The 27,225-nt window shown below is 42.4% G+C and overlaps 2 protein-coding genes across 4 annotated transcripts; both read right to left on the reverse strand.

Annotated features, from left to right (window-relative positions):
• Positions 1–438: 438 nt before the first annotated feature.
• Positions 439–23,551, reverse strand: rasa4 (RAS p21 protein activator 4). 2 transcript variants are annotated; one of them, XM_062536149.1, is made up of 21 exons: positions 23,226–23,551; positions 20,086–20,142; positions 18,729–18,842; positions 18,115–18,176; positions 14,135–14,267; positions 13,705–13,786; positions 12,934–13,068; positions 12,051–12,142; positions 8,062–8,179; positions 7,613–7,766; positions 6,603–6,667; positions 6,385–6,489; positions 5,408–5,599; positions 4,981–5,118; positions 4,303–4,447; positions 3,663–3,838; positions 3,224–3,361; positions 2,950–3,085; positions 2,068–2,188; positions 1,897–1,955; positions 439–1,599 (listed from the first exon to the last, which is right to left on the reverse strand). In XM_062536149.1, exons 1-21 carry the CDS (start codon positions 23,288–23,290, stop codon positions 1,469–1,471), a joined length of 2,418 nt encoding a protein of 805 aa, XP_062392133.1. In that variant the 5' UTR covers positions 23,291–23,551; the 3' UTR covers positions 439–1,468. The 2 variants fall into 2 exon arrangements, with proteins under 2 accessions (XP_062392133.1, XP_062392132.1); XM_062536148.1 differs by having other exon boundaries at positions 5,408–5,600; positions 6,377–6,489.
• Positions 23,552–23,986: 435 nt separating this feature from the next.
• upk3b (uroplakin 3b) lies at positions 23,987–26,365 on the reverse strand. Of its 2 annotated transcripts, none has more exons than XM_062535555.1 (6): positions 26,216–26,365; positions 25,290–25,457; positions 24,954–25,197; positions 24,695–24,777; positions 24,464–24,593; positions 23,987–24,339 (listed from the first exon to the last, which is right to left on the reverse strand). In XM_062535555.1, exons 1-6 carry the CDS (start codon positions 26,271–26,273, stop codon positions 24,162–24,164), a joined length of 861 nt encoding a protein of 286 aa, XP_062391539.1. In that variant the 5' UTR covers positions 26,274–26,365; the 3' UTR covers positions 23,987–24,161. The 2 variants fall into 2 exon arrangements, with proteins under 2 accessions (XP_062391539.1, XP_062391540.1); XM_062535556.1 differs by lacking the exon at positions 26,216–26,365 and adding an exon at positions 25,668–25,700.
• Between the last annotated feature and the right edge of the window lie 860 nt (positions 26,366–27,225).

The following is a 27,225-nucleotide window of genomic DNA, read 5'->3' on the forward strand; positions in this document are numbered from 1 at the left end:
CGTTAATTTCATAACGATTTACAGTGCTTGGTCATTTGATACCCCATGATTACATTTATGCGTTAAATCAAATTATCTAAAAAATGCTGACCCTATTCACGGAGTGTGTGTTCCATTTTCACTGTATGAGCCATTGTATAGTGTAGTGTTAACTTCACATTCTGATCCCCCAACTCTAAATAGTAGAAATCTATTAAGAAAATAAAAGGCCTAAGCCAAAGTATGCAAGGGATTCAGTGATGAGACAAAAAACAAGGGCAGTGGGCATGACCATGTGTGATAAACTGTGGGTGGTCTCAGTTTACTTAGAGTGGAATTCAATCCTACTAATCTGTTTAATCAGTCCAAACTTCTTTTCCCCATTCCCAATTTTACAATGCAAGAGTAAGCTACAGCGACATCTAGTGGCAGGATGACGAAAAGCTCACCACATAAATGGACCAAACTACTTTTTTTTATTGTTTTCAGTATTATACAGCCATGTGACAAATCAATGATAGAAAAATGCTTACACGGTTCACTATTAAGAAGTCCACAATACAAATCTTTTTACATATGATATTTGGACATAGAAAAGAACAGAAATCAGACGTGATACAGAGAATGACAAAGACAATGGGTTGAGTACATCTTTAAAAATGTTTAAAGGTCTCTGGTCAGTCCAAGCATCATCAACATGTTGTTGGCATCATCAGTACTATGATAATACTTAAGCTGCGGACATTATCTACACAGAATAACACAACAAAATGACTGTTATCCATTGCTTCCACAATCTGTAAACATCAGTGTTTAATGGCAAACATGTTGTATAACAAAGAATCAAATGCTTACTCGGTCAATGCTTTTAGCACAATAAATATAAAAATAACAAACAATACAATTAAATCGAATTGAAATACAAAAACTAAACACAACATAAGACATCCACAAAATTACGTGAGACACACATTTATACACAAGTAAAAATGATAACATCTACATCTTCCATAGAAAGAATTAGCCTCGTGTGACAATGGAATAAAAATGCACATAAGAGCTGCCATCTGTTAACATAACTATAAAAATAAACTTTTCTCTAGTTGGCAATTTGAACCGGTGACTGCACTGGATATTATTAATGTGCTCTACACCTTAGTCGTTATACTTGAACAAAACATCACCCTTCGTAAATACTGCTTAATGCGCCAAATACCAACAATGCTGCTTCTATTAAAGGGATCCTGCATATAGTATTTCAAACACTCTTTTGGTGATTACATGGAGATGATGAATGAAGCGTAACATTATTAGCATCAGATTAAAACTGACAAAAACTTACTCTGCCTGCAACCAAACCACAATACCATCATGTCTAAATGCCCCTTCAAAATGAAGCTACAGTACATGCCCCTTTTAGAAGTATTGTGAAGATTAGGGGGAGATCTGCCCTGTGTGTAAATGCATTCTCTGCAGCGTAGGATCTTTCTTATGTCTGTAACTCTAAAAGGAAATTATTCTTATTCTTTGAGCGTTCCTCCTCTTCCACAGCCAAATGTGAATTATGTAGGTCCTGGAGAGCACTGAAGAATCGCATCACTCCATCTGTTTTCTTCTGGCCTGAAACAGAGAGCAAGATGTTCATGTCCACCGACAACCCTCTTTGCAACAAAGTCTAAAATACAGCTCTGGGGAAAATGAAGAGACCACTGCACTTTTTTCTGATGTCATCCTACGTTGCTGAGTGACATTTGAATGAGTTGACAGTCATGTTCAAATTGGCAGTGGTCTCTTCATTTTTAATAAAACCGTCAACTCGAATGTTGCTCAGCAACCGGTTGCAAATGTATAGTTGTTCACATAGCCAGTCACATGGGATGTCCATGACATGCATTGTGGAAGATTTCTATAGTTTACCTTTTTCAGGTTGCTCTTCTTCATTTTCATGTAACTTTTTTAGTTCTAAATATTTTTCCCTGAGAGACAAAAACAAAAGGCAGATACAGTGCAACATTAATTACAATCCTTTCCACATATGACTCTAAAATGATTGATAAAATGTCCGTGAGGACAAAACTCCTGCCTTACTTCATGACTTGTTGAACCCCATGCAGATGCCTGTAGATGAGCTGAGACTCCAAATCAGGATCCAAAGGGTCGTACCATTCTTGTAGTGTGACTCCGTGTTTTGTTTTGTCACAACCTGTGTCTGTAAAGACATTTATATTTCATTTATATATCAGTCATTATATCTTTACTCATAACCCTCACAAACCTGCCTTCTAATACATATACTATCTCTCGCTCTCTCTCTCTCTCTCTCTCTAATCTCTCTCTCTCTCTCTCTCTCTATGTAGCCTGGTAACCAAAACTCATTTGTGAAGTGAATAGAGTCTGGTCACTCATGATTGGAATTCCTTTCCAATACTTGCATCACGACGAGACCTAACTTTGAAATCATTGGTCCAGCCTCACCAAACACATTATTCAGGAATTCATAACGTTACTTCCTACTTTGCCTACACTTTCAAAACTAACCCCAAACAGCATTGGCAGTCAGGAGACAATGTATGTGAGCCTACTTTTGCTGTAAATAAATGTACACATTTTTCCGACTGTAATTTTTTATATTTGCCGGTGTTGCTACTACCGTTTACTAAAGCTACTTTCGATTTCAAAACTATAGCGTGATCCCCTCTCGTTGCTGATTGGGCAGGTCATATGCCCACCAATAGAACTGTTAGTGAACTATGGTGTTCCAGACTAGTATCTCCCTGAAAGGAGATCTAAGTAGGTGTGGTCAGGCTAGTGTGTGTGTGTGTGTGTGTGTGTGTGTGTGTGTGTGTGTGTGTGTGTGTGTATGTGTGTGCAGGAGTGTGAGAAAGAGAGAGGGGGTGAACTGAGAAGGACAAATCAATAATTCTAAGAAAGCAGCATCAGCATTGTAGGCTATCATCTGACTTGTAGTACCAGCTTTGTCCTTTTGGTGGCAGCAGCTCCATCTGTCTGCCTTGTAGACCCCAGGGTGGTAAGAGCTCATCGTGTCCGTGTTGTGACTGCAGGCTTTCCTCAAGGCAGAGTGCCAGTGATTCAGTTCATTCACACTCTAGAGGGAGAGAGAGAGAGAGAGAGAGAGAGAGAGAGACACACACAGAGAGAGAGAGAGAGAGAGAGGTTTACAACAGGGCCTATAACAGCATCATAGCAATATCCTTGCTTCTTAATTGGTGAAGGTGTATCTCACCTTGCAGTCCAAGTAGAGAGTCTCCAGCTGGCCAGTGTCATCGGAGGAGATGATCTGCATGACATTGGCACTTCCGAAGCTCTTCTCCTCCACCTTCTCCACAGCTTTGATCTTGGGCAACGAGATGAAGGAGCTCTTCTGCACAGGAGAGAAGAGAAGGGGGTCTTCAGTGACAAATTAGCCTTGAACGTTTGTGTAATATGATAATATTGTTGCAGCATTGCCTTATAAATATCTTAGTGCTGACCCACATACATATATGAACATAATTATGAGACGTTTTTGGACATTTTGGGAACAGATTATCCAGTATAATTACATCAATATGAATGGAGATGCATTTTAATATTTTATGTGCATGATCAAATTGTATATTTTGTACAGAAAGTTCACAAACGGTTGAGTTTTGGTGCATCTCGGCAACCGTGCGTGCGCTCACCTTGGAGTGCTGGGTCCTTGCGTAGGACAGGGTGTCTCTGCTGAGCGTCACAAAGTACTTCTTGAAGGGCGACGTCATGGGCATGCACTTGTCCTTGGTCCGGTGCAGCAGCAGGTAGCCCTCTTTCTCCATGGTGCCGCACTGGAGACTCATCCGCTCCTGGAGGTCTGAAAGGTCTGAACACGCCCAGACTTTGAATGAGAGGTGCAAACGCACACCAAAATCGAGGTGCAGGCAACTGATATAAACTTATGGAGAGAGAGAGATGCCGCACACTCCGAGTTTCAACAGACTATTTATTATAAAAGCGGTAACGTTTCGGCCTACGGCCTTCTTCAGATCGCATGAAACGCCCAGACAACAGCTGTATCACCACCAGCTGTGAGCAGAGTTGATTTTTCCCACCTCTTCCCGAGCGGGCAGAGAAACAATCCCTGGCTGCCGAGTTTGACGATAAGGTCGTGGAGCTAAATGTTAAATATTTACTGAGTGCAGGAGGTGTGACACAGACACGTACGTACATACGCAGGAAGTGGGTTCTGAGGTTGTGACGGAGACGGAGCCCAATCCCAGGCGAGCCAATCAGAGGCCTTGATTTGATACATCATAAAGCCGTACCGGCACGGAGCCTGTGACTCACCCTCGGCATCATCGCAGCTGACCAGCCTGGTGATGAAGTCCTTCAGCTGGGCAATGCCGTGCTGGATGGTGGGCTGCAGGGGGTTCATCCACGGCTCTTTGGAGCAGCAGGCCAGAGTGTCCAGGTTCGCAATCATCTGAATGGCCTGTGCAGCCGGGAAATGAGAGGGAAAAAGAGAAGTACAGTAGGGCTTTTTTTTCTGTGGGAACAGTTCTGAGAGCTTGTCTGATTTCAGAAGGTACATTTCAGAGGAAGAGAAAGTATGTACCACTACTACAAGCTACAAGTTCACTACTGTCACTACTACTACCACTACTACTACCACTACCACTACTATCACTACTACTACTACTACTAATTCAACTATAGAAACTCTGTACTACTACTACTAACATACTACAGTACAAGCCACTTATGATCAAACCTAACCATCTGAATGGCCTGTGCGGCAGGGAGATGAAAAAAGAGGTGTTTTTTTGTCTGTGGAAGCAGTTCTGAGAGCTTGTCTGATTTGAGAAGGCACATTTAAGAGAAAGAGAAACTAGAGTACTACTGCTGCTAAAACTGTGTTCTACAAACTACTACAAATAAAAATAGTAAGAGTCAAAATAAAACTGTGCGGTAAATGAACTGTGGTGATAGAAGAGTGAGCGTAGCGTAGGAGCGAGCGGCGGCTACCTTGGCCAGGAGGAGGAGGGTGCGGCTGGTGCGCGCGTCGGCGTGCTTGTCCCGGAGGTGGAAGAGCCTCGGCGACATGATGGCCGGCGAGATGAAGCGCAGACACAGGAAGCTCGTCACAGCGATGAACTTCACCTTCTGCAAACGCACACACACACACACACACACACACACACACCGAGAACTCAGAGCAGGAAGTTCACGAGTGAGTGTCTAAGGATGTTAGTGTTAACATGACACTCTTTATGGTGGCACGACGATGACACTGTGGATTTACACAAGACCTTCGTTTTACTATGACAGTACTATATCATATGATGCTATATATTATATTATTAAAGTGATACATTACAGTTGTATAGGGCCATAACTAGGCATTATAATATAGAGCATTATATTCTATTACTTCAGGTAAACAGCTCCTCACCCTGTACTCTGGGTCTGGGAAGCGAGCTTGCACGCGCTGGTAGAGTTGCCTGAAGACCTGGCAAAGGACCAGGGGACAGTACATGGCTGACTGCAAGATGGCGTTCAGGAGCTCCGAGAGGTAGGACTGCAGGTGTGTGGTGCTCTGCTGGATAATATCAGCCTCAGTCTGCGTTCGGTGAAGCCCTGTGCACCTGTAAAATGTATACATGTAGATGCAAAAAACAGACATAGACAGACACACACACACACACACACACAGAGAGAGACACACACACACACCCATTAGTCAAGTTTCTTTTCAGAGATATATCCTACGCCATAACTACAAGAATCTTTAAGAAGTTGGATTTTAGTCCCACATTTAATCCCAATGCATTAAGCAGCAGGTCAGTGTTCTCAATCTATACAGAAACCCTCCATAATCTACAGTCAATCTATACCCTCCATAATCTACAGTCAATCTATACAGTAACCCTCCATAATCTACAGCGTTCTCATTCTATACAGTAACCTTCCATAATCTACAGTCATTCATGGTTTAATGGAGCGGATAACTGCCCTGCTTAGAATCGTAAGACACATTAGCAGGTTCTTAATGGAACTGAATGAGGTTCAATGACACATCCAAATGCCCTGCTCCCAAAACAATACTTCTCATTAAAAATACACACTCCAACTGAAAGTATATGCCTGTTATTTTGGCACCGTTTGGAGGGAGCTTGAGGCTGCAAACAATACCACGGAGCTGCTGCCAAAGACTGACAAGTTTCTCAATAACAAAGCTTTCAGTGCCGGCTATCTGCCCTAGAAAGATGAAAACCACCAAATTCCTCCTCTAATGTTTTCACTGTTCAGCACTAGAACTTTGCAAACTTTTGACAGAAACCTCAAGAAGTACAGAAAACAAAAAACAGCCCCATGCAATATTCAATCATGCCACATGCACGCATGAAAGTCCCACTCCTACCCAGCTTCCCTTAGTTCCACTTTGTTGGGGTCCAGCTCCACATATTTCCTCTCCTCAAAGATCCTGTTTATAGTGGGGCCCAGGAGTCTGTGCAAATACTGCATGCCTGCTACCTACGAGAAGCAAGCCAGGAGAATTATGAGACACCGGTGAGCTCAGTCAAGTCAAATCAGTGCTGAAAAACACAGTTGATGTGTTATAGGAGGTATATATGAATAATTCCGACCTTTAAAAAGGACTCCATGGACTTGGATGCCAAGGAGTTGCTCCGAAATAATGTGTTCGGCTCAGCTGGGAGAGGAGAGATGGGGAAAATAAAAATGAGTTGCATTCAGATTGAGTTTTGATTGAGAAAGAGTTGCGTCATCATATTCATCAGGGAGAATAATGAGGAGCAACGGAACAAATAAGGACACTTTCGCAACACCTGTGTAACATCTGCCATCAGACACATAAAGGGCCCTCATCTGAATGATGGGTACAAAGAAGTACAAAGTCTTACTGTAAGTCTAAACAAACCTCTACACAAAATCAGTTAGTTAGCTAGTTAATTAGTTAATCAGCTAGTTAGCTAGTTAATTAGTTGATCAGCTAGTTTAACATCATGGGTGAGACACTGAAGTGTAAACACTGATTTAGCTCAACGGTCCCATATGCCACCCAATGGTCTTTGAGCCTGTGGGAAGTGGGAATGAATGGAGATCCTATTTGTATGTATGTGTATCTGTCTCAATCTGGAGGTACCTTTTGTTTTGCTTTTTTGTCTGGATTGGAGTTGGAATCATCTTTTAAACTCCTTTTTTTATTATTGTGAAGCACTTTGGATGTAAGTGTGCTATAGAAATTAAAATAAAGTTAGCTAGCTGTATTTTAAGCACGAGGACCTTACTTACTTCCTGACAGATTTCGCACTTTGCCCACCAAATACATTAGGCCCATGAAGAGTTGATGTGTGTGTAGTGAAATATTTCACAATTACTGGCGGCTAGCACAGCGAACATCAGGAATGTTAAGGCCATTTTAATGAGGGAAGTGAAGGGTGCCATCAGTGGTCACACAGAGCATAATAATAAGCTTGCATGTCATGCATATCCAATGACTCTCAACTATTCATCCACAAATGACTAGGGGAGAATCTGGCGAGCCTCTGGTCGCAGATACCTCTGACATCCTGATGATCATTGGAGCAGATTCTCAAGACAAGGGAGGGTGAGTGCTCTGTGCTTGCCCACTTACTGGTCTTGTCCAGCTCGAGTTTAAAGAGAACATCCAGGAACTCCTTCAGCAGCCCCTGACCCAGGAAGAGCTTGACCAAATTGTTGGCCACTTCCTGTCGACTCTCAGCTGTGGTGGTCTCGTCGATGAGCATGATCAAGTCTGGCCAGTTGCCCTGGAATGTCACCAAAGCAAGTCAAAACCGGTCAAAACCTGAATCTCCCAGAACATACCACTCTGACCTCATTTACTCCCGAGCTCTGAGCTGTTTATGGTTCTGCTGACAGCAGTTTGCAGAAGCTTTTGTCCAAAGCGACTTAGAGCATATGAACATTACAAAAGTTACAATTATTTAATATAATAATAATATCAATAACAATGTCAAATATAAATAATGAAATGAGTGAGCATGTATACTAGTTTCACATTTACATTTATTTTACATTCATTAAAATAAAAGCTAGACTCACATTTACATGGGAGTCCACAGACTGGCACAGTAGCTCTGTGAGCGGCTGGTAATGGCTGGAGGGCAGAACCGTTTCATCCCTGAGTCGGAGCTGCAGTCGCAAAGAGCCCAGCGTCCCCCTGGGACAGAGAGGACGACACCAGATGTCAGACGTCATCGCCACCACACCCGAGCCATCATCACCACCAGACTCTTTTTGAATCATGCTGCATCATCATGAGGAAGCCATACTAACCCTCATGGAAAAAAAAATACCACGTATCGAAGGAAGCCCTGAGCGTGTGACTTGTGGCTTGGATCTCATTCAGAATCAGAAACAGAGAGTTACCCTGTGTAAAGATGGTTATCGGCCGCTTCCTGACACAAAGGGAATGCATGAACACTGGTTTACCCGCACATTCTTACGGCAGACACGAGAACAATACTGACTGTCATCACTACTTGGAATCTGACACGCAATACACTGGCACACAATCACAATAAAAAAAAAAACAACCCTTTCTAGGACCCTTTCAAGGATCCTTTCTAGAAGACTTTCTAGGACACAGTAAGCTGAGGCCTTCAGACTATGGCTGTTCAGAGAGCAAGACACCTTTTTTTGCCAAAAAAGACTTGAGTAAAAAAAAAACGCTGCCAGCCTATTCCGTCCAGTCAGCACACAGCGGCTGACCACCAGTTCCGCTCGGATGGCTCCACTCTGGCCACCTTCCTGTGCAGATGCCTCATAAAATCCAAATGGCACCGACGGCTTCATTAGGCTGGGCGGGTCGGTCCGTTTTATTGGGCTCATATAATGGAAACAAACAGAATGACAGCGGGGGCAGTGGTGCGAAGGCACACAAGCCAAGACAAAAACACCCCCCTTAAATGTGGCCTCTTCGTGACGGGAGGAAAGTCCCTTCGCCTTCAAAATTCATTTCATTAAAAAACGTGCGCAAGCAAGAGACCTATAAAGTCAAACCTCAGACATTACTCTCCAGTGTCTAAATAAACCAGTCACTTCCTGTAACTTTACAACAATATAAAGAATATTATACTCGCAAGCCGTGTTGATGGGTCATCGCACTTGCTGTTCTGCAGCCCATGATGACATTTTGATATCAAGCAAAGCACACTCATCTGATGCTTGTGCTAAAAGCACTTACATCTCATGTGTTCCCAAATTTCCATGAGCTTTTAGAGGTTGTAAGTGTCTTCCCGTTACCAGATGATGCTGTAAGATGCACACATTATTCACATAGCATTATGCCCAATGCACTGTGACCATTCAAATTCATGGTTTGATGCATTACGCATAACTACCACACCTATTTTGATACCTTACCTACACTACCTCAATTACATCAATTCACATGTCATGATTTACGATTCTGGACCATCATGCAGTGACAGCACACAGTTTGGATTTAGGAGTTAGAAATCATGATATTCAGCCTGAAGTTGTGATGCATTCCTATTCCACATTTTTGCTCATCTGTGACATTGCAATCAGGAGCCATGCTAATTAGCAGCCATGCATAATTTAAAGCTGATCAAAGCAAGCAACACCTAGTTACATCTATTTCCTGTTTTCGTGTCGCATATCATGTAAATCAATTTCCTGCTATTACGTCGACATTTGAGCTATCCAATATTCATTCGCAATTTAGCTTCACATTTGTCTGATACTTCAGTGCTCAGGGCCAGAATTAGATTACAGTGCAGTCCTTCCTGCATAACCATCTCCATGTATTTCAAAGGGGAGTTGCAAAGTTATAGTTTTGGCAGCCGTGAGGAATCCCTGGCCTTCGTCTGACTAGCCCCCGCATGTTACGGTATATGCAACTTTTTGGCTCCTTTTAGGGAGAGGAGCCCTGTCAGGTCTTCAGGTCAGAGAGGCAACTAATAGCAAATGCCACTGAATCTCAGGCGACAGATGGTGGCCCGTCAAAAATCCAATCAGAAAAGAAGACGGTAACAGGAAGGGAGAGAAAAAAAAGGGAGAAATGAGAGCGGGTGAAAATAAACTAAAACAACGGCAGCTTGATTCATTCACACAGAAGGGAAGGGATCACCCATGCGGAGCGGGATTACAGGGGCTTAATTTGCAAGATCTACTGAATGAGCCACCGGAAAAGTGGGCGCCCCCCCAAACTGAGAAATGAAGTTAAGTCACTTACAGATCCCCTCAAAACGCCCACAGTTCCACGAACCCATTATGACCTTTCATTCGGCTTGTTTTGGCAAATTATGCTGAAAATACAGAACGTATCCTTATAATACTCCCTAAGGTTAATTAATTTGATTTTTAATTTCTATAGTTCTTGATTTCTTTTCAACATAGAACTGATGAAAAACAAGTAGCATATAATGAAAACAAATAACATTACTTCAACAGGAAATTAATCTTTCAATTGTTTGCAAGTATGCTTGCTGTTTCACAAAAAGGTCAGGAAATCACTGAATGAATGACGCAAACACTAGAGATTTCAATAAGGCGGCTTGCAGGCGTGGTGTAGAAGGGCATACGAGGAAAGCGCTGAGGTGGTTTGTCAAAGTAAAAGGACAGGTCTCTTTAATCTCCCCCTCACATGGATTTGTGTGTCAATGTATGCTGTAAATGTAATCCTTCGACCTTTGCTGAGCAACATGATTATGGAGAAACACAGCTTTTCTTTGCCATGAGGCTAAACCACGTGAATGGATAAAATACAATATCGAATAATGAATATGTTCTGCTCTTCATCTGAAATATTTCTTTCAATTCAATGAACTTACATCATCAGTTCTCAGTCGGTTAGTGGTCATGGCTCATACGCTACACTAAAAATAGGAACAAATGCTGACACAGAAGGCTTACTTTATACCAGAGACAAAGAGAGAGAGAGAAAGAGAAAGAGAGAGAGAGAGTAAAAGCTGTCTTCTTTCCTGACTACATGCGGGGAAAAAACATGAATGATCTTTTGGTTTAGTGCTTCACATTCTACTCAGGGCCAACCAAACTGACCCACAGTGTCTCGTTTAATCCAGTTCAACTGGCGAGCCACCCTTTTGTCATGTCCTGCCTTAGCGCCACAGCCCATAGCTGCATCCATCCATCCATCCATCTATCCATCCATCCATCCATCCATCCTCCGGTTAGAACCTTGGGAGTATTTACATAAGCCTTCTATCCCACTCCTCACTCTTCCCTCACTAATCCCCACAGCGAATCCACATGGCCAAATGATCTTTTATGAGAGACGAGAGAGACAGAGACAGAGAGAGAGAGAGAGAGAGAGAGAGAGAGAGAGAGAGAGAGAGGAGGGGAAAAAAATCCAGGGATTTAGATGGGGGAAAGGATTAGCACTTCCTGTCGGCACATGGGCCACAACAGATGCACACACTAGTCCACGCACACAAAAACCCGGGCTAAGGTAGCGCTCCATCCCGCCCCATCTCCTCCACAGCCCGCTGTCTGCCACAACCAGCTGCAGAGATGTGGAGAGGATCTGGCATCTCTAACCCACATTATACATGATGGAGGTGAGGTGAGGCTCGTGAGAGATAGGCATCTCTTTTTGGTTTCAAGATAAGCTGCGCATTCACCGTGGCTGGACTTCCCTCACTTATCGCCCATTTCTGAACTGAGCCGTGAATGATGTCTGTTACCCCATTTTGTGTCTTTTCTTCTCCATTGTATACACTAACCAAATCTTCCAACGGGATTTGAAGTTAAATCTTCCGTTGCACACTATCACTCTGACCAGAAAATAACACGGAAGAATACAGACAGCCCTGGTACAACAAAGACAAACTAAGCCTTTTTACTCCTACCATTCTCCATTTAAGCAAGAGTTTCCCATGGCATTTTCACAACACGATTTCAAGTTTGCTCCTCTCTCTGCTCAAACAGGTTAGGTAAGCATGTGAAGAATGAAAATAACCCAAGAAATAGTCTAGGACTCTCCTAGTGAACCATAATGGCTGCTTTAGCGGCGCACTTTTGCGAGCCCACTGGCGGATACTCACTCGTGCTGACTGTGTTTGGGTTTGTCTGGCCCCAGCCGAAACCATCCTTCCTCCTGCTGGGCAGACTGGAGTCTGCTGATGTTGAACAGAACCTTTGAGCGAGAAGTTATACACAACATTAAATTGTTGCAATAAAATGTCAAAACAATCTTATTACAGATAAATGACGAGGATGTGAGTTGCCAGACATTTAGTGTGTGTGTGTGTGTGTGTGTGTGTGTGTGTGTGTGTGTGTGTGTGTGTGTGTGTGTGTGTGTGTGTGTGTGTTTGTGTTGCCAGACATCATAGGCAGCAGGCAGGGCACGGCCTGAGGAGAGAAGTCCTTGTTCACAAGGAAACAAAAAATGATATTCTGCTGCATCTGGACATGCAGGATATATAGGACATTTGGGATATTTCATTTCATTTGCGGGGAAAAAAAAAACTATATTTGGACCAAAGTGGGTAGAACCCTAACTAACAACTATATTATTATGGTACAACTCTACCAACAATAACAAAAGACAAAATTATAGGCTACTGGACACAAAGCAGGGGAAACAAATATCTTTGGACCAAAGTGGGAAGAACCCTCACTAACAGCTGTACACTTACGACAACTCTACCAACAATAAAAAATGACAAAAATTATAGCCTACTGGTCACAAAGCTGGGAACACACACACACACACACACACACACACACACACATGCTCTCAAACATGCACACGTACGCACACACTCTCACACTCTCACTCACACACACACTCTCACACTCTCACTCTCTCTCTCTCACACACATACTCACACACACACACTCACACACATTCACACATACACACACACAGACTCCACACTCACACAGGCAGCTTTGTTCTAAAAGAAGATGCTTTTGATGAGTCACCTTCCCCAGGAAGTCGTTCCTGCTGACGAGGTCCCAGTCCCAGACCTCCACGCTGAGGGGGGAGTCAGCAGTGGCGTCCTCCAGCTCAAACTCAAAGCTCTCGTTCCACCGGGGGTAGCGCGTCTTCTTCACCACCTACGGAGACATTTCACAGCATATGTTTCAGCTACGCGTGGCATGTGTGTGTGTGTGTATGTGTGTCTGTGTGTGTGTGTGTGTGTGTGTGTGTGTGTGTGTGTGTGTGTGTGTGTGTGTGTCTGTGTGTGTGTGTGTGTGTGTGTGTGTGTGTGTGTGTCTGTGTGTGTGTGTGTGTGTGTGTGTGTGTGTGTGTGTGTGTGTGTGTGTGTATGTGTGTCTGTGTGTGTGTGTGTGTGTGTGTGTGTGTGTGTGTGTGTGTGTGTGTGTGTGTGTCTGTGTGTGTGTGTGTGTGTGTGTGTGTGTGTGTGTGTGTGTGTGTGTCTGTGTGTGTGTGTCTGTGTGTGTGTGTGTGTGTGTGTGTGTGTGTGTGTGTGTATGTGTGCGTGCGTGTGTGTGCGTGTGTGTGTGTGCGTGTGTGTGTGTGTGTGTGCGTGTGCGTGTATATGTATGTATGTGAGTGTGTGTGTGTGTCTGTGTGTGTGCACAACTGGGAGCTGAGGTGATTGGTGTGAGTCTGTTTGTGCGTGTGCATGTATGAGTGTGTGTGTAAGTGTGTGTGCCTTTGTGGTGTGTATGCATTTGGGTGAGTATTTGTGTGTATCTACTGTATGTACGTGGTTGTCACTCTCGTACCGCACTCTCATGTGTTTTTCCATTGTATCTGACACGGACAAAAGGATCGGAGGCCCCATTACGGTCCTTTTTGGCAAGATCTCTGCAAGAGAGAAGCATTCCAAGTTCATGACACAGGTCGAGTCAGTGCAAGGAATGCTTACTGTGGAATGTAGAGGGAATGTTTATTGTGGAATGTAGAAGGAATGTTTTACTGTGATGTGTCCACAAGCAAGGCATGACCGTCTTGTTTCAATTTCCACCCAAAACTGCTGGTAACTATTTTAGCATTATTAATGACTGATCATTTGTGTTCCATATTACTTATGGATTACTTATTACCCAAAAGAATAATCCAAAATGAACAACCCTCCATGAGCAGAGCCCTAATGTCACAGTTAAATAACACAATTGTACATTCTCTGGTTCTTTGACAGGTAAGTGTACCCACCTGGCCTCCATGACCTGACAGCGTAGTCTTGTGGGCACGTCTCCGTCCCCGAGCACAGATATGTGGAGATGTATCTCCCCTTGCACCTCCTCATCAGGGTCAATCTCCGTCAGGTTCAGCCAGCCGTCTACACCTGCAACAGATGGGCACGCAGGCAAATGAGTGCACCACCTTTAGTCACCAAACATGTAGCCAGACACGGGTAGTGTTTTGATTACATGTATTTTAAATACACATTTAAGTACTTTAGCGTATTTTGTAATTTGCATTTTGCAGGATTGGAACAAATCTAATGTAGTTTGTAACAAAATACTTTGAGGGATTTATTTGGAGTATTTCAAATAATTAAATACTCCAAATAATCATTTTTTCTCTAATAATTCAAAACATCACTCAGTTAAAATATATTACCTAACCATGACAATAAGCTATGCTATGCACGATGCAGAATCTTGGTGAACCTGGTTTTGTCAGTTAAAGTTTTTTTTTTTATTTCTTTAATTCTGTCGCCAATTTTATGCCACCCTGTAGACAACTTAAAAACATTATATCTGTCTGTTCTGTTTCATCAGGAACATTGAACACTGTGAAAAATAGAAAAAGTAACTAAGGTGGGTCAGGTAGGTGCTACAAGACTAAAAGTTGAAAACGATACAGATGAGATACTGGAGGAGAACATTAGGACATGGACCCATATGATGACCTCTAACCCCATGACCTTGAGTACCTAATAGCTGATGTTCATTCTCACTACAGAACAGTTTTAAAACCACTTAACGGATGACATGAGGATTTGTGCAAGGGATAACATCTGCCGAGGTCTGCTGAAATAATGGAGATGGACGCAGAGACCTCCCCGATGCAAAAAGAGTTTTCTAGACCAAGTTAATTAATTCTGTATATCAGGACATCATACAGGATGTTATTCTGTATTCCCCCGTGTTGCCAGTCATGTATGTAGGCAACAGCTCGCATTTATAGCACAAAAAGGGAAATGCAGCTCAGTTTAAAAATAGGTCGACCTGTTAAATTTGTCGCTCTACATTCATTGGTTACGAGTTACGGAAATGAATTTGGGCAGTTTGCGATGTTACAGTTGATTCCACTACTGCGAAGTCTGCTTCTTATCAGTTCAATCATCATTTACATTGATATGGGACGGTTCTACTTCATAGCTCCAATGTACAGAACTGATAGCCCTCTGCCAGCCAATCAGAAAATAGTATTCTTGTCTCTTGGATACATTTTCAATGATATGCCTTGTGGTCTCTTTTCAAAGTTGGTATAGCATGATTATTGCATGGGTATTTTTGTATTTTCACATTTCTAATGACTTGTATTTTAATTAAATACATTTTTCACATCAATATTATGTATTCTATTTTGTTGCATTTTATGGGCCAGTATTTGTAGTTTGTAACAAAATAGTTTTTGATGTATTTGTGTCCACCTCTGCACGTAGCCTTCTATGCAGATGTACATTGCTGAGGTAAACAGAAAGATACAGTCTCAGATGCACTCTCGCACAAATGCAATTTCACTCTGCAAATGCAAACCACAAACACATAAACAAATACACACACACACACACACACACACACACACCAGTGTATGTGAGAGAGAATATCGATGAGACAAATCTGCCCTATCATATCCCACGGCTCTAAGTCTGGCTTTGTGTGGCTTAATGTAATAGAATTAATTCCTCTGATGCTTTTTCAACAGCTTATCGTCAGATCAATCTGCACATTTACTGTACACACACATCCACCTCCATACGGACAGCAGCACACATATTATCATCTAACAAAGCTGATGAAAACACCGATACATTTTGTATTTAGCGATGAATATACATTGCAACATACAGTATGAGGTAGACATGTAAAGTAGCATATACACTGAGCATATCCAGATGCAGACCATGGTCATGAGCTAAACACCCTTCTAATGTAGCCAAGACACTATTTGTTGTTGTGCTGGATGTATCAGAGTATTGCTGTAGAAACTTTTTAGTGGAGTGCTTTTCCTTCTGGTTAGTATTCAAGGGTACATCTTATTGAGGACCGCTGTGTTTTATTGCCCTGTTGTGAAGGCCAAAAATAGACTCTGTCCAGCCAAGCCAGTGTTCCAACAAACTAATATGGAAAAAGAAAGTCTGGCTGACTATGGGCATTTTTAGAAAACCAGAGTGGAATTTTTACCAGCTTGCTGCCAACCAATGTCATTTGGGATTGTGCATGGCAACATCAAATCACCGTTACATTTCGATGCAACTACGCCTTGGCTTACGCATTTAATCTTATATCATGTTTCTGTCCGTCTATATTAGATTATGTTTCTCACTAAGAAAGCAATTTCTTAGTTTTGGTGCCATTGCAATATACGATGACACACAAGACATGCCCGGGGTGTAGTAAACCAACAGCAGTGTTAATACAGACAGTTAAGTTAAGTAGGAAGATCAAACAAAATCACTGCATCATAAAGCATACAGTAGATGGAAAGTGTATGCTCAGCAGGACAGATATAATGTACATCTGCCACACCTCCATATACCTACAAGTGGACTACGCCAACCAGAAGTCTGGAGTCTGAAATTGCTGCAGGCCTTTGCCCTGTCTCAGTGATCACACCAGCAACTCTAGTATTTCTTGTAGTAGCCTATACACGGAACTTCCCTGAGAAGATACCCTGTCAGACAACTCAGAACTCCATAATGATCTCTATATCCTTAAACATAATCCACAATCAAAGTCCAGAATCAATACACACTAGAACAACTTTTCTTCAAGCTCACGACCCAACCGCTTCAATTCCCTTTCCTCCTGGGAATTCACTGCGTACTGGTGTGAGCAGACATAAGACAGAGCGAAGAGGGAATATATCGTCTGACGAGAGTAACTCCGCAGAGCTTTCTCGAGTGCAATTATCCACAAAGGGCAGACACACACGATCCACATGTGGACTTCCCACGTGCACCACAGGAGCAACCCCCTGATTTGACTCCGTCGTGGCCTGACTTCGCCAACCTTCGCTAAACTGTCCGTGCGAGGGGCATTTATCATCTCTGCGTGGGACCGACTGTGAGTATGATCTTACCCCGCGCTTGTTCGTGTCACCATAATTGACGTGCCATGGCGATGGCTGACTCAACCCCTCGGTTCGTCACCCCAAACCTCTGCATTAGCTCCCACTCATGTTTTTTTTTTGTGTGTGTCTGCATGTGTGTGTGTGTGTGTGTGTGTGTGTGTATGACTCAGAGTCTATCAAGAGAAACACCCAAGGTGCAAAGGGAACTCAAAGGATCAAGTGTAAATGCCACACACAGACTGGTCTTGTTGCCTGTAAGCGGCACAGAAGCATGATGGGCAGGGTTCAACAGAAGCAATGGCCCCGCTGGCTGGACTATTAGAAGAGCATGTCAGGCAAGCTGATTGGCCAGTCACTGGGCCGCAGTTTTTTTTTTCGCAACACACCATCAGGAGTCAGCTCAGCTCACATGTGATGCTAGTGGTTGAAGCTAAGCATGTGAGGCTACTAAAATAAAGAGGAAGAAGTTCATTACGATGTCGTAAATTAACAGTTTTGTGTAACAGTGACTTTTCTGGGCCAGTAGATACAATGAGCCTGCACAAATATGATGTAGGCCTACTGGACTGAGGGGCTAGTGGGGTGGAAATGTTATGTTGGACACTGGCATACTGTAGGATGAAAATAGTATGAACTGACAAATCCCCATAAAAACGTGTTAACTGTTCAAGCACATCATCCTTTTGGGGAAACAGGATATATTCTTAAATATCCATCTAAGCACACTTTTGAAAATCCCCAAAGTGGTAAAAGCGTCTGCTGTGGGCGGGCACGTCCTTTCAATCAGTGCTGAGATCAGCTGACAGCCAGGCATATCAGCTGTGGCAATCTGACACTCTGAAGGAATTCACTTCACTTAATACACAAACCAGGAAGTGTCCTCCTACCTTGTGGTTTTGCTGCGAGGGCCTCCTTGCTAATGGATACTTTGCCGATGACGTCGTCGCGACTGAGGAAATACAACATGTCCTTAGTTAGCCCAAACCAGCAAACTGACACCTTCAAATGTCAAACCATAACCACAGATGTGCACTTGTTCTCCATCTTCTTTCTCTTCATCTGGGCTAAGCATCATGACATAGCAATCACAAATATTTACAAGATACATTATAGCATACAATAGTATAGTGTAGTGTAGTGTAGTACAGTGTAGTACAGTGTAGTGTAGTGGTGTGTAATTGTAGTGGTGTGTAGTGTACTGTAGTGTAGTGTAGTACAATGTAGTACAGTGTGGTGTGTAGTGTAGTGTAGTGTAGTGTAGTGTAGCGTAGTGGTGTGTAGTGTAGTGTAGTGCAATGTAGTGTAGTGTAGTGTAGTGTAGTACAATGTAGTGTAGTGTAGTGGTGCGTGTAGCTTATTAGAGTAGTGTAGTGTAGTGGTGTGTAGTGTAGTAGTGTAGTGCAGTGTATTATAGTAGAGTACAGTACAGTATACTATAGTATAGATAAGTATGGTATAGTATAATAACACATAGAGCATACAGTGTAGCATGGATATTTACCTGAGAGAATCTTCATCAAGCACATAGAATGACACAGTATGGAATGAAGGGGGAAGGTGAACATTGTACTCCTCTCCCCAGAAGGGAGACAAGGTCTTCCATATTGTTGCTGTTCTGTTGGAGAGATCAGAGGGGAGGAAATATCCAATAGTGAATATTGGCCACTCTCTTTTGGTAATGAGAAGAAAATGAGACGATCCATTTCACTTTAATAGGATGTCACAGGAGTCGTTGTCACTGACGAGATTAGAGCTCGGCAAAAACAGAGAATGGTCTGGCCACAGCCCACTTCCCTTCACTAATAATACCGTATGACTAACTGATGACTGAAGTTTTTGTTCTACGCTTTTATATATAACGTGTGGTGGAAATTGACATACTGCAGGTCAAGCACAAGACATGTGACTTCTGTAATCTGAGAACGCAGACATCCCTGAAACAGCAAAAAAAAGGCAAAATGGTTGAGGGAAACTCAAATTCACTGCTTCAGAAGTTCGTCTAACAAACTGGTCCGATCAGTGCCTATTTTCTTTTCACTTTCAGCTTAATTTTTAACCCGAGGCCTACATTCAATACAAAGTGTCTGAGGGATTACTGAACCAAGGCTGCATCGTGTTTACTCCAAAGCACACCGTAGAAAGATTGTGACAGTCCGTTGTACACTTCATTAGAAGATAGCAAAAAGCTGGTATTGACCTTTTTTTTACATTAGACTACAGCTGAAGGGCTTTATTCAACCTGTTAGCTTTTAGGTCAAGTCAGAATCACAGACAGAGCAGTTAGGCAGGAACATATTAACTACATGAGGCAGCCTTCAATCAGGTATTGCACACACAAAGGCTTCCAAAAACACACACACTTCTAGTCATGGTAGTTAGGCTATTCTCATACTTTACATGAACTCCACCTGAGAGTTAGTTGATATAATAACAAAATGCATGATTGACATCTGCTTCTCGGTGTCAGTTTCCATATGAGACTTAGACTATTTACAATGCATTTCCTGGTGCTCACTGCCTTTGTGCATGTCTCAGTATACAATAGAGTGTGCATGTCTCAATATACAATAGAGTTACTCTGTCTGCAATACTAAATACCTCTGGCGTGGCGACACTGAGAATCTTTGCATTATCTGAACATCTCTGCTTTCTTAACCATATCCTTTATTTTCTGTCGATGTTCAGTTCCAATCGATTTAACACAGAGTGAATCCTCACACACGGCTTGTCAAGCCAATGAGCAGCAAAGAGAATACCCAGAAGAATGATGATAATCAAGTCATTAAAGTAAGGGAATTATCCCAATGTAACCTTGTGGCAGTTAGAATGCTTTCCTGGAGAGGACTCTGCATGCCTACCTGATAATGGCCTCATTGTCAATTCTGACAATGCAGTATGGATCACTGCTTCCAGTTCTACGAGAGAGGGGGAAAAAAACAAAACAAAACAAAGCCATTATAGATACAAAATAAGACCATAAGAGACAATATCATTATGAAACTAATTATTCTCCACCTAATTCTCCAATCGGATTCTAGGTGTCCCAATCAAATCACCCGTGGTGATACCCTTCCATTCAAAACTCCATGGTTACATCACGGACCACTGGGCCACTGAAATTAATTAACACTGCAGCTCTCAGCCATGTGCAGGCACATGAAACGTGGAAAAAAAAGAGGGGCTAGATTCCCTTTTCTTCCCCTGGTGGCGGAAAACGCGCCGTCCCTTTCATCCCATAGGCCATGGCATCGGCATGCCTCTTCCCGGGGTGTCTGTGCCTGCGCCAAAAGGGCAGATTGTGGATAAAGGCATCTCTCATGCAGCCTTTCACGACGCCACAGTTCAAAAGGACAGTGGCCCCAGACACACAAGGCAAACCTCACCGGCAGCCCCCGGCGAGCCAATCACACGCGTCCCTTTTAAGCGCAACCACACTGCCAACAGATAGTCAGCACCTCAGCATCACCCATCAGCTGTTGATGTGTATTCTCTTTATTCCACCCACATGTTTGGCCTTCGGTGACTTTGTTGAAAAGGTCTACGTGCCAACAGAGAGAGAGACTGAGAGAGAGAGGAACGTGCATGTAGGCTATTTGCTGTTCATCTATTAATCCTTCATATAAACCATGTGGACAAATAATTACTACCAGCCCAGCACAAAAGACTATTCAACAAATGGCCTTGGTGAAGCCTCGCTCAAAGGGGAAAAAAGAAGCTATTCCCATAGTTGTTCATTGGATTGCAGCTTTTGTTCCTTAGCCTGTGATGAACCTAGAAATGACTTGCACATTCAATTGGATGTGCATAATTGCATTTTCGTCTTTCTCGTGTTGCGAGTGTAATTTGCTAGAAGATTGAAAATCAGGTTACAAAAAAACATACCGGATATTGAAGGACAATATTTACAGAGGCTTGACAGGTCATTTCTATTATCATTTAAAGAGGGGTTTTTTGCATAAGTCAGGTAAACCAAACAAACTTGCATCTCATGAAGTCTTTTAAAGCTCAGTCCAACATGCACACCCTTATTATGGTGCTGCCATCACGTAGCATGGCAAATGCTCAGACTTATTCACGATCCATCAAATCAGACAGGAAAATGGACCCTTTTGCATTAGTCACCAACAAAATAACAGCAAATTAAAAACAGGAGGGGGGATTTTTTTCCCCCCAATCAAATCCTCATGTAGACTCAGGAGAAGTGACACATAGTGCCAGCATTTACTAGTCACGTCTGTTCAAAAAAAAAAGGAAAAAAGAAAAAAAGAAGAGTAGGACTAGGGGTGATTCATCTTTGCCTGTTGTTATCAGTGTAATAGGGAAACCTGGGGCTGTCAGAATCAGGTGCTACATCAAATAGCGTCGTGGCTTGGCAGTTGAACCACGTACTCGTCTGCACACACCACCTGCAGAATGGTGATAGCGCCGACGACAAAGACAAAAAAAAGTAAAAGTGCAGAGAGAGAGAGAGAGAGAGAGAGAGAGAGAGCCATTATCTGAGCTATACCTGCTTACAAACACAGCCTCAGTCTGGCTCATCCGAGTCCAGCCTCTGGCCCTTATCACAAGCCTTTCACCATGACAATACACTAATATCCTCCAGTTGCTGTGCCATCAACCGGAATGCTGGGCCAATAAAACGGACCCGAATTCCAGGGTTAGCATGGTGAAAGTGTGCATGGTGGCAGCATGTTGTGTTTGCGCAGCTTGGCATAGTTACTGGGCTGTTAGGGCAAACAATCTGCTCCTCAGTCTGAGAAGCGGTGCCTTCTGCTCAGTGAGTCACGCCTCCATGAGGCAACATGGTCCGATGGCGTTTTCATGCCTACTTACCTCTAATCAAATGTCATTTCCCAGAAATTGATGATTATGCAAATGAAGGGAGACCCTTTTTTTATTTGCATGGATGCTGCTGGAAGGTGTCTGCACCCCAATCGAGATTTAATATGGAGAAATGTGTCATCAAATTTTAAAGAAGAGCCCATCAGTATGCACATAATAGACATTTTCATTTATTTATAAGCATGGATGTGATGAAATTTCCAGTAGCCTATCTATCTATCTATCTATCTATCTATCTTTGATAAATGTTATACTTCCCTCACACAGCTGTCCTGCTTGAAGGAGTTTCAACATTAATGCTCACAGCAGCCATAAAATAATTTAGGAGGGCATTTCTTTTATGAGCAGATAGGTGTCCTCATGATTTGCACATGATCCTAACAAATTCCACTGTAGCACCCCAACTAACCTACTACAGGCTTTAAAATGGGGTGTCAGCATTGGCAAATCTTGCAATCGTATTCCAGCTGTCACGAAACGGGACCAAAACTATTGCCCTAAAGGATCTTTCCCCCCACAAACTCAAAGTGGAGGGAGAATGTAGACATGCGTGCGCCACTGATACTACAACAGAATGATGGCAGACGCAAAACATATAGCATGTTTGCAGAGGTATTATGGTACCCCATGCTGTAAATCCCTCAGATTAACCATCTGTGTGATGTGTAAGAAATCTAGCGTGTTTACACAAAGCACAGATAGAGGAAAACAACAAACCCATCACCTAAATTCCTCAGCATGTTCATAGTTGGAATAAATTACGCACAGTGCCCAAGCTAAAGAAAATAGCTTACATGAACAGCACAATAATAGTAAATCAGTGGACTGGTGTGTGCTGTTATTATTGCACACAAATGAACTGGCCTACAAAATCATTCAATTGTTTGTATTCAGTAGCCTAATAAAAGCTGGCTGGCTGCTCATCAACTTAGTGAGAACTGATTTACAAAAAAAAAACACCTGACCCAGTGTAATTGTTTTGAATTTCGTCAAAGACTGTCAGAATCAGGCAAACAATCAGCCTATTTCAAATGTTTCTCATGTACTGACATTTCGCGCTACCTGAATGACAAAATGATTATTCAAGAGGGAAATGACAGTTTACTTAAAGAAGAGCTATTTCTCTTTTAAGAAATTAAATAGCAACAATACTTACATGTCTTTAATTGGCAAGTTTTTGCCCTCCACAATCCTTATAAATAAAGTACTTCGTTTTGACATTGTCTAAATCCCCAGGCTTCAGGAAAGGTTCAATTAAATTGCCATGCGATATCAACAGGCGTTGACAGCTGTGAGAATCGTAGCAACCCGTGTGATACAACGTTTTGACGTTTTCATTGCTGATTGTTTCTGGCGCGTTTAAGTCTCGACCAACTTCCCTGACAACCCGTAGCCTACTCACGACATTTACGTGCCACTGCCAACTGTTCCGCTTCTGAAAATGCTACCCCTCCATGTAGCCTACTATACACTCAATTCGTGGCTAAAGGGCTTCGCGGATATGTTTATACCTAGATTGACTGACTGCTTCACACAGTTCGGAATTGTATTGGCCAGATTGAAGGATGACGCATCTGGTCCTGTGGGTTCACGGGAAATGAAGTCATCGACCGTAAGGAATGCTGGCTTCATATTTACCTAAATTGGATGGGCATAGTGAAATATTGGTCTGGTTAGAAAAAGCAAACAAAAGTCACGAGTCTGTGTCCGTGAGGAAAGCCTCTAACATTATTATATGTTATGATATCTGATCTGATGCATGCAAATCGGGTGTGGCATAAAAATACTGAACCGGGATCTCCATACCAAACACATTTATTGCTATCGTAGATGTTGAGCAATTGACCAGCCTTTTTCTTTTTTCTTTTTTAAAAGATTTTTGTCGTGTGCTAAGAGATACTGAGCCTACTGGTCCAATCTTGTTAGTCATGCCTTTATTTTTCAGCACATTTCAACACTCATATTTAGTCATTTTACATGAAATGTGGATTTGTTTAAAAGTGTCTGGGAATGTTCTATAACAAAATCATTATTTAAGCCACTTCCTCACCAAAATATGACATGTGTTGGAATATTGGCTACACATCATGATTTATTCATCAAAATCCTGAAGCTTAATGGGACTGGGTACATTGAATATAGGGTGGCCTCTCTGATCATGTTCATAAGCTGGGTTAACATGTGGAGCTGGGTCCTTAAAGTGGTGAGTGTCATACTGTGGAATGCGCAGGGATCCTAGAGCTTGGATTGGCTCCTTCTCATCCCAGCACCTGAAAAGGCAACAAACAAAGGCTTATTTCAATCACAGTAGGCCTATACCTGACCTGACCCGATGGCTATTTGCATTTGTCCTGTTCAGTATAGAATGAAATGCCATGAGGGGGAATGACTCACAGAGCTAATATGAGCATGGTCACGAGTAACACCAGCAGGAGAAACAGGGCAACAGACAGGATTGCTGTGATGACCACCATTGCAGCGGATCTCCCGGGAAGGCTGTCATCAATGGCATCAAGATTCTGAGCTGGAAATGAATGCAAAACCAGAGAGCCTCGTTTAGAGCCTTCTTTCTCCCTGGCCTGGACAGCAGCATGCGAGCGCTAAGGGATAATTATAGGCTCTTACAGGTGTAGAGAGAGATGTCATCAGACCACTTTGTCTCGGATAAAATCGCCTTGTTGGCAGGATCAAGAACGAGATACTTAAAGCTGAAAAATGAAAAAGCAAAGATACTGTAATATCCAGCAGGGTCTCCTGGTGGTGGATGAGAACTGTTCCACTAAAGGTGTCTCAAAATGTGTCACATACATTGCACATCACAAACACAAAATGAATCTGTGTGTGTGTGTGTGTGTGTGTGTGTGTGTGTGTGTGTGTGTCATACTTCACAGTGGAGCCATCAGGTAACACTCCGTTGCAGTTAGCAGTGGTACAGCTTCCCTCTGATCCCACTCTGAAGTAAGTGCTTCCAGAGTTTCGAACAGTTGCAGACGGACACAGGAAGTCTTTCAGGAGTCCCACTTTAGTCAGGAAATAGTTCTTGGAGCCGTTGGCAGTGAATGCAGTGGGATAAGGGGACAGGCTCAAAATATCAGGGTCTGTTTGATCTGCATCAAAAGTGCTGATTGCTGACAAACAAAAAGAGTTATTGTTATGAGACAGATGGGCCAATTTGTAATACATAAACTTAGTGCTTCTCTGGGTTCATTTGAAAACGTACAGGAGTTCAGTGCGGGCACCAACCAGATCTCACAGTCAGTCTGGTTGCAAGATGAGTTGGTTGGGATTCCAAAGTAGCATCGTGGTGTTGTCAATATGACTGTGTCGGTGGTGATCTTCCCTACATAGTTTAGGGGTGTGACGGTTGGGGCATGTTCAACTGTCTCACCTGTAAAATATTGATGATTTAAAGAAATGTATAAACAAAAGGTGTAAACAGCATTGTTTGTTTAATATGCTTCAACCAAAACATAAAAGAAAAACCCTTAACTTTTAAGGTGGATAGCTAATCAAACTGTGAGACTTTATCTTAAAAGACATCTTAAATTGATTTTAACATTTCATTTTACATAAAACATGAAAAATCACAATTGCATACCGTAATCAAAGTGCAATAACATCACACACTGATTCTCACACCACAATGTTTCAGAGGTGTCGTGTTGATATAGGATTTTTCAGCATCCATCCAAGAGGGAAATGGAGCAAAGAGCTGTGAGTAAGTTAGTGGCTCATCTTCCTGTGAAATTCTCGTCTTTCTAAATAATTTCCATGAATAACTAAAAGATCACATGATCCCACTCCTGAGCTACTGATAAATGGGAATCTCAGTCCAACCGTATCTGGGTGGGGACAGGTGCAGTGTTGCATGCCATGTCTTGTCCCTCACTCTGAACTTTTCTCTCATCAGATCATCTATAACTCAGTTTCACATGTACTAAATAAACAATTGTGTGCACTATTTAGAATTCGCTACTTTTGCAAGTAACCCTTTGGTCCACTTTTGCCGGAGTTACATGTATACACTTTAAGAATGATAAAGTCCACTGATTAACACCTTGTGCCCGGAGATGCATAATTTCCTTGTAAAATAGGTTACAGTACATCAGATATCTAGACAAATCACTGTCACAAAAAAACACTTACTTTGTCCCGGTCCAATAAATGTTATTAGGAAGGCTGCAATTATGTAACTGGTCCTCATGTTATCTGCAAAGTACGGCCAATCTTTCAATACCTGACTGTTTGAAAAACCTCAGCTCTAGCTAAAGTGATCAAACCAGTCTATTGCACAGTGGGTATAATATCCCTGCCCATCCCATCAAAACGACATGCACATTGCAAGGGTATGGGTGGGAAGTGTGATCTAAAGGCGTGTATCTGAACCTGTTTTGTGGGAACCATTGTAGATATCCTAATCCTTTTTAGGATGGTGTGTCGGATCCTGTGAACATTTGTGTCAAAGATCTGCTAGCCCTTCTTCCACAAAGGGAGAGAAAATGTAATGCACTCGAGATAGAATAGACAGAGCTGAATGGTCACATAACACTTACTGTGTTCTATTCTATGACGCTTGAGAGACTGCATTTCATGCCAGTGGCATTACAGACAGGAAATTGAATAACATCAACTATAGTTGCATTGAAAAGCTATGAGTGCGTCCATCAAATAGGACATGGTAAAGCTGCTTTTAAATGAGGATGGCTAAAGAGAAAGCCCTCCATCTTTTAAGCAGATCAAGTACAATATATCATCCATTTTTAGTTCTTCTGTAGGCACACAGCCTTTAAATATGCCATTGCTATTTTCATCCTTTCCACAGAACAAAACATACTCTGTTAGTTGAATTACTGATGCTACAGGTGTAACTTACGAAATGTCTGTGTTTTCGATAAAATAGGCTATGCCTTAGAAATGAGCAAGTGACAAAACAAGACAAGCCAAGACATGCAGGTTCGATGAACAACTGGTTCTTTGTTTTTTTTTCAACTCTGGGAATGTGTGACAAAGTCAGGGCACTAGTAATTATTTTTTAAATACTGAAAATACATTTTTGTACAAGAGTGTGCCTCAGAAGTCAGATTTTAGTTCCCAATTCTTCCAGTATTCCAAAATCATCTGCATGACGGGGAGTCACCAGTCTGCAACAAATGGTG

The sequence above is a fragment of the Sardina pilchardus genome, chromosome 5 (assembly GCF_963854185.1).
Source record: "Sardina pilchardus chromosome 5, fSarPil1.1, whole genome shotgun sequence".
Classification (NCBI taxonomy): Eukaryota; Metazoa; Chordata; class Actinopteri; order Clupeiformes; family Clupeidae; genus Sardina; species Sardina pilchardus.

Bases quoted from the DNA above. Each gene is read 5' to 3' on its own strand.
- upk3b (XM_062535555.1), bottom strand. From the start codon at position 26,273: ATGAGGACCAGTTACATAATTGCAGCCTTCCTAATAACATTTATTGGA. The intron at 25,458-26,215 runs GTAAGTGTTTTT...AATATTTTACAG, and splicing joins ATTTATTGGACCGGGACAAA to GTGAGACAGTTGAACATGCC. The intron at 24,594-24,694 runs GTAAGAGCCTAT...ATTCATTTCCAG, and splicing joins TGACATCTCTCTCTACACCT to CTCAGAATCTTGATGCCATT.
- rasa4 (XM_062536148.1), bottom strand. From the start codon at position 23,290: ATGTCAAAACGAAGTACTTTATTTATAAGGATTGTGGAGGGCAAAAAC. The intron at 6,668-7,612 runs GTAAGTGGGCAA...CTCCTCTCCCAG, and splicing joins ACTCGAGCTGGACAAGACCA to CTGAGCCGAACACATTATTT. The intron at 2,189-2,949 runs GTACTACAAGTC...ATGTCTTTACAG, and splicing joins CCACCAAAAGGACAAAGCTG to ACACAGGTTGTGACAAAACA.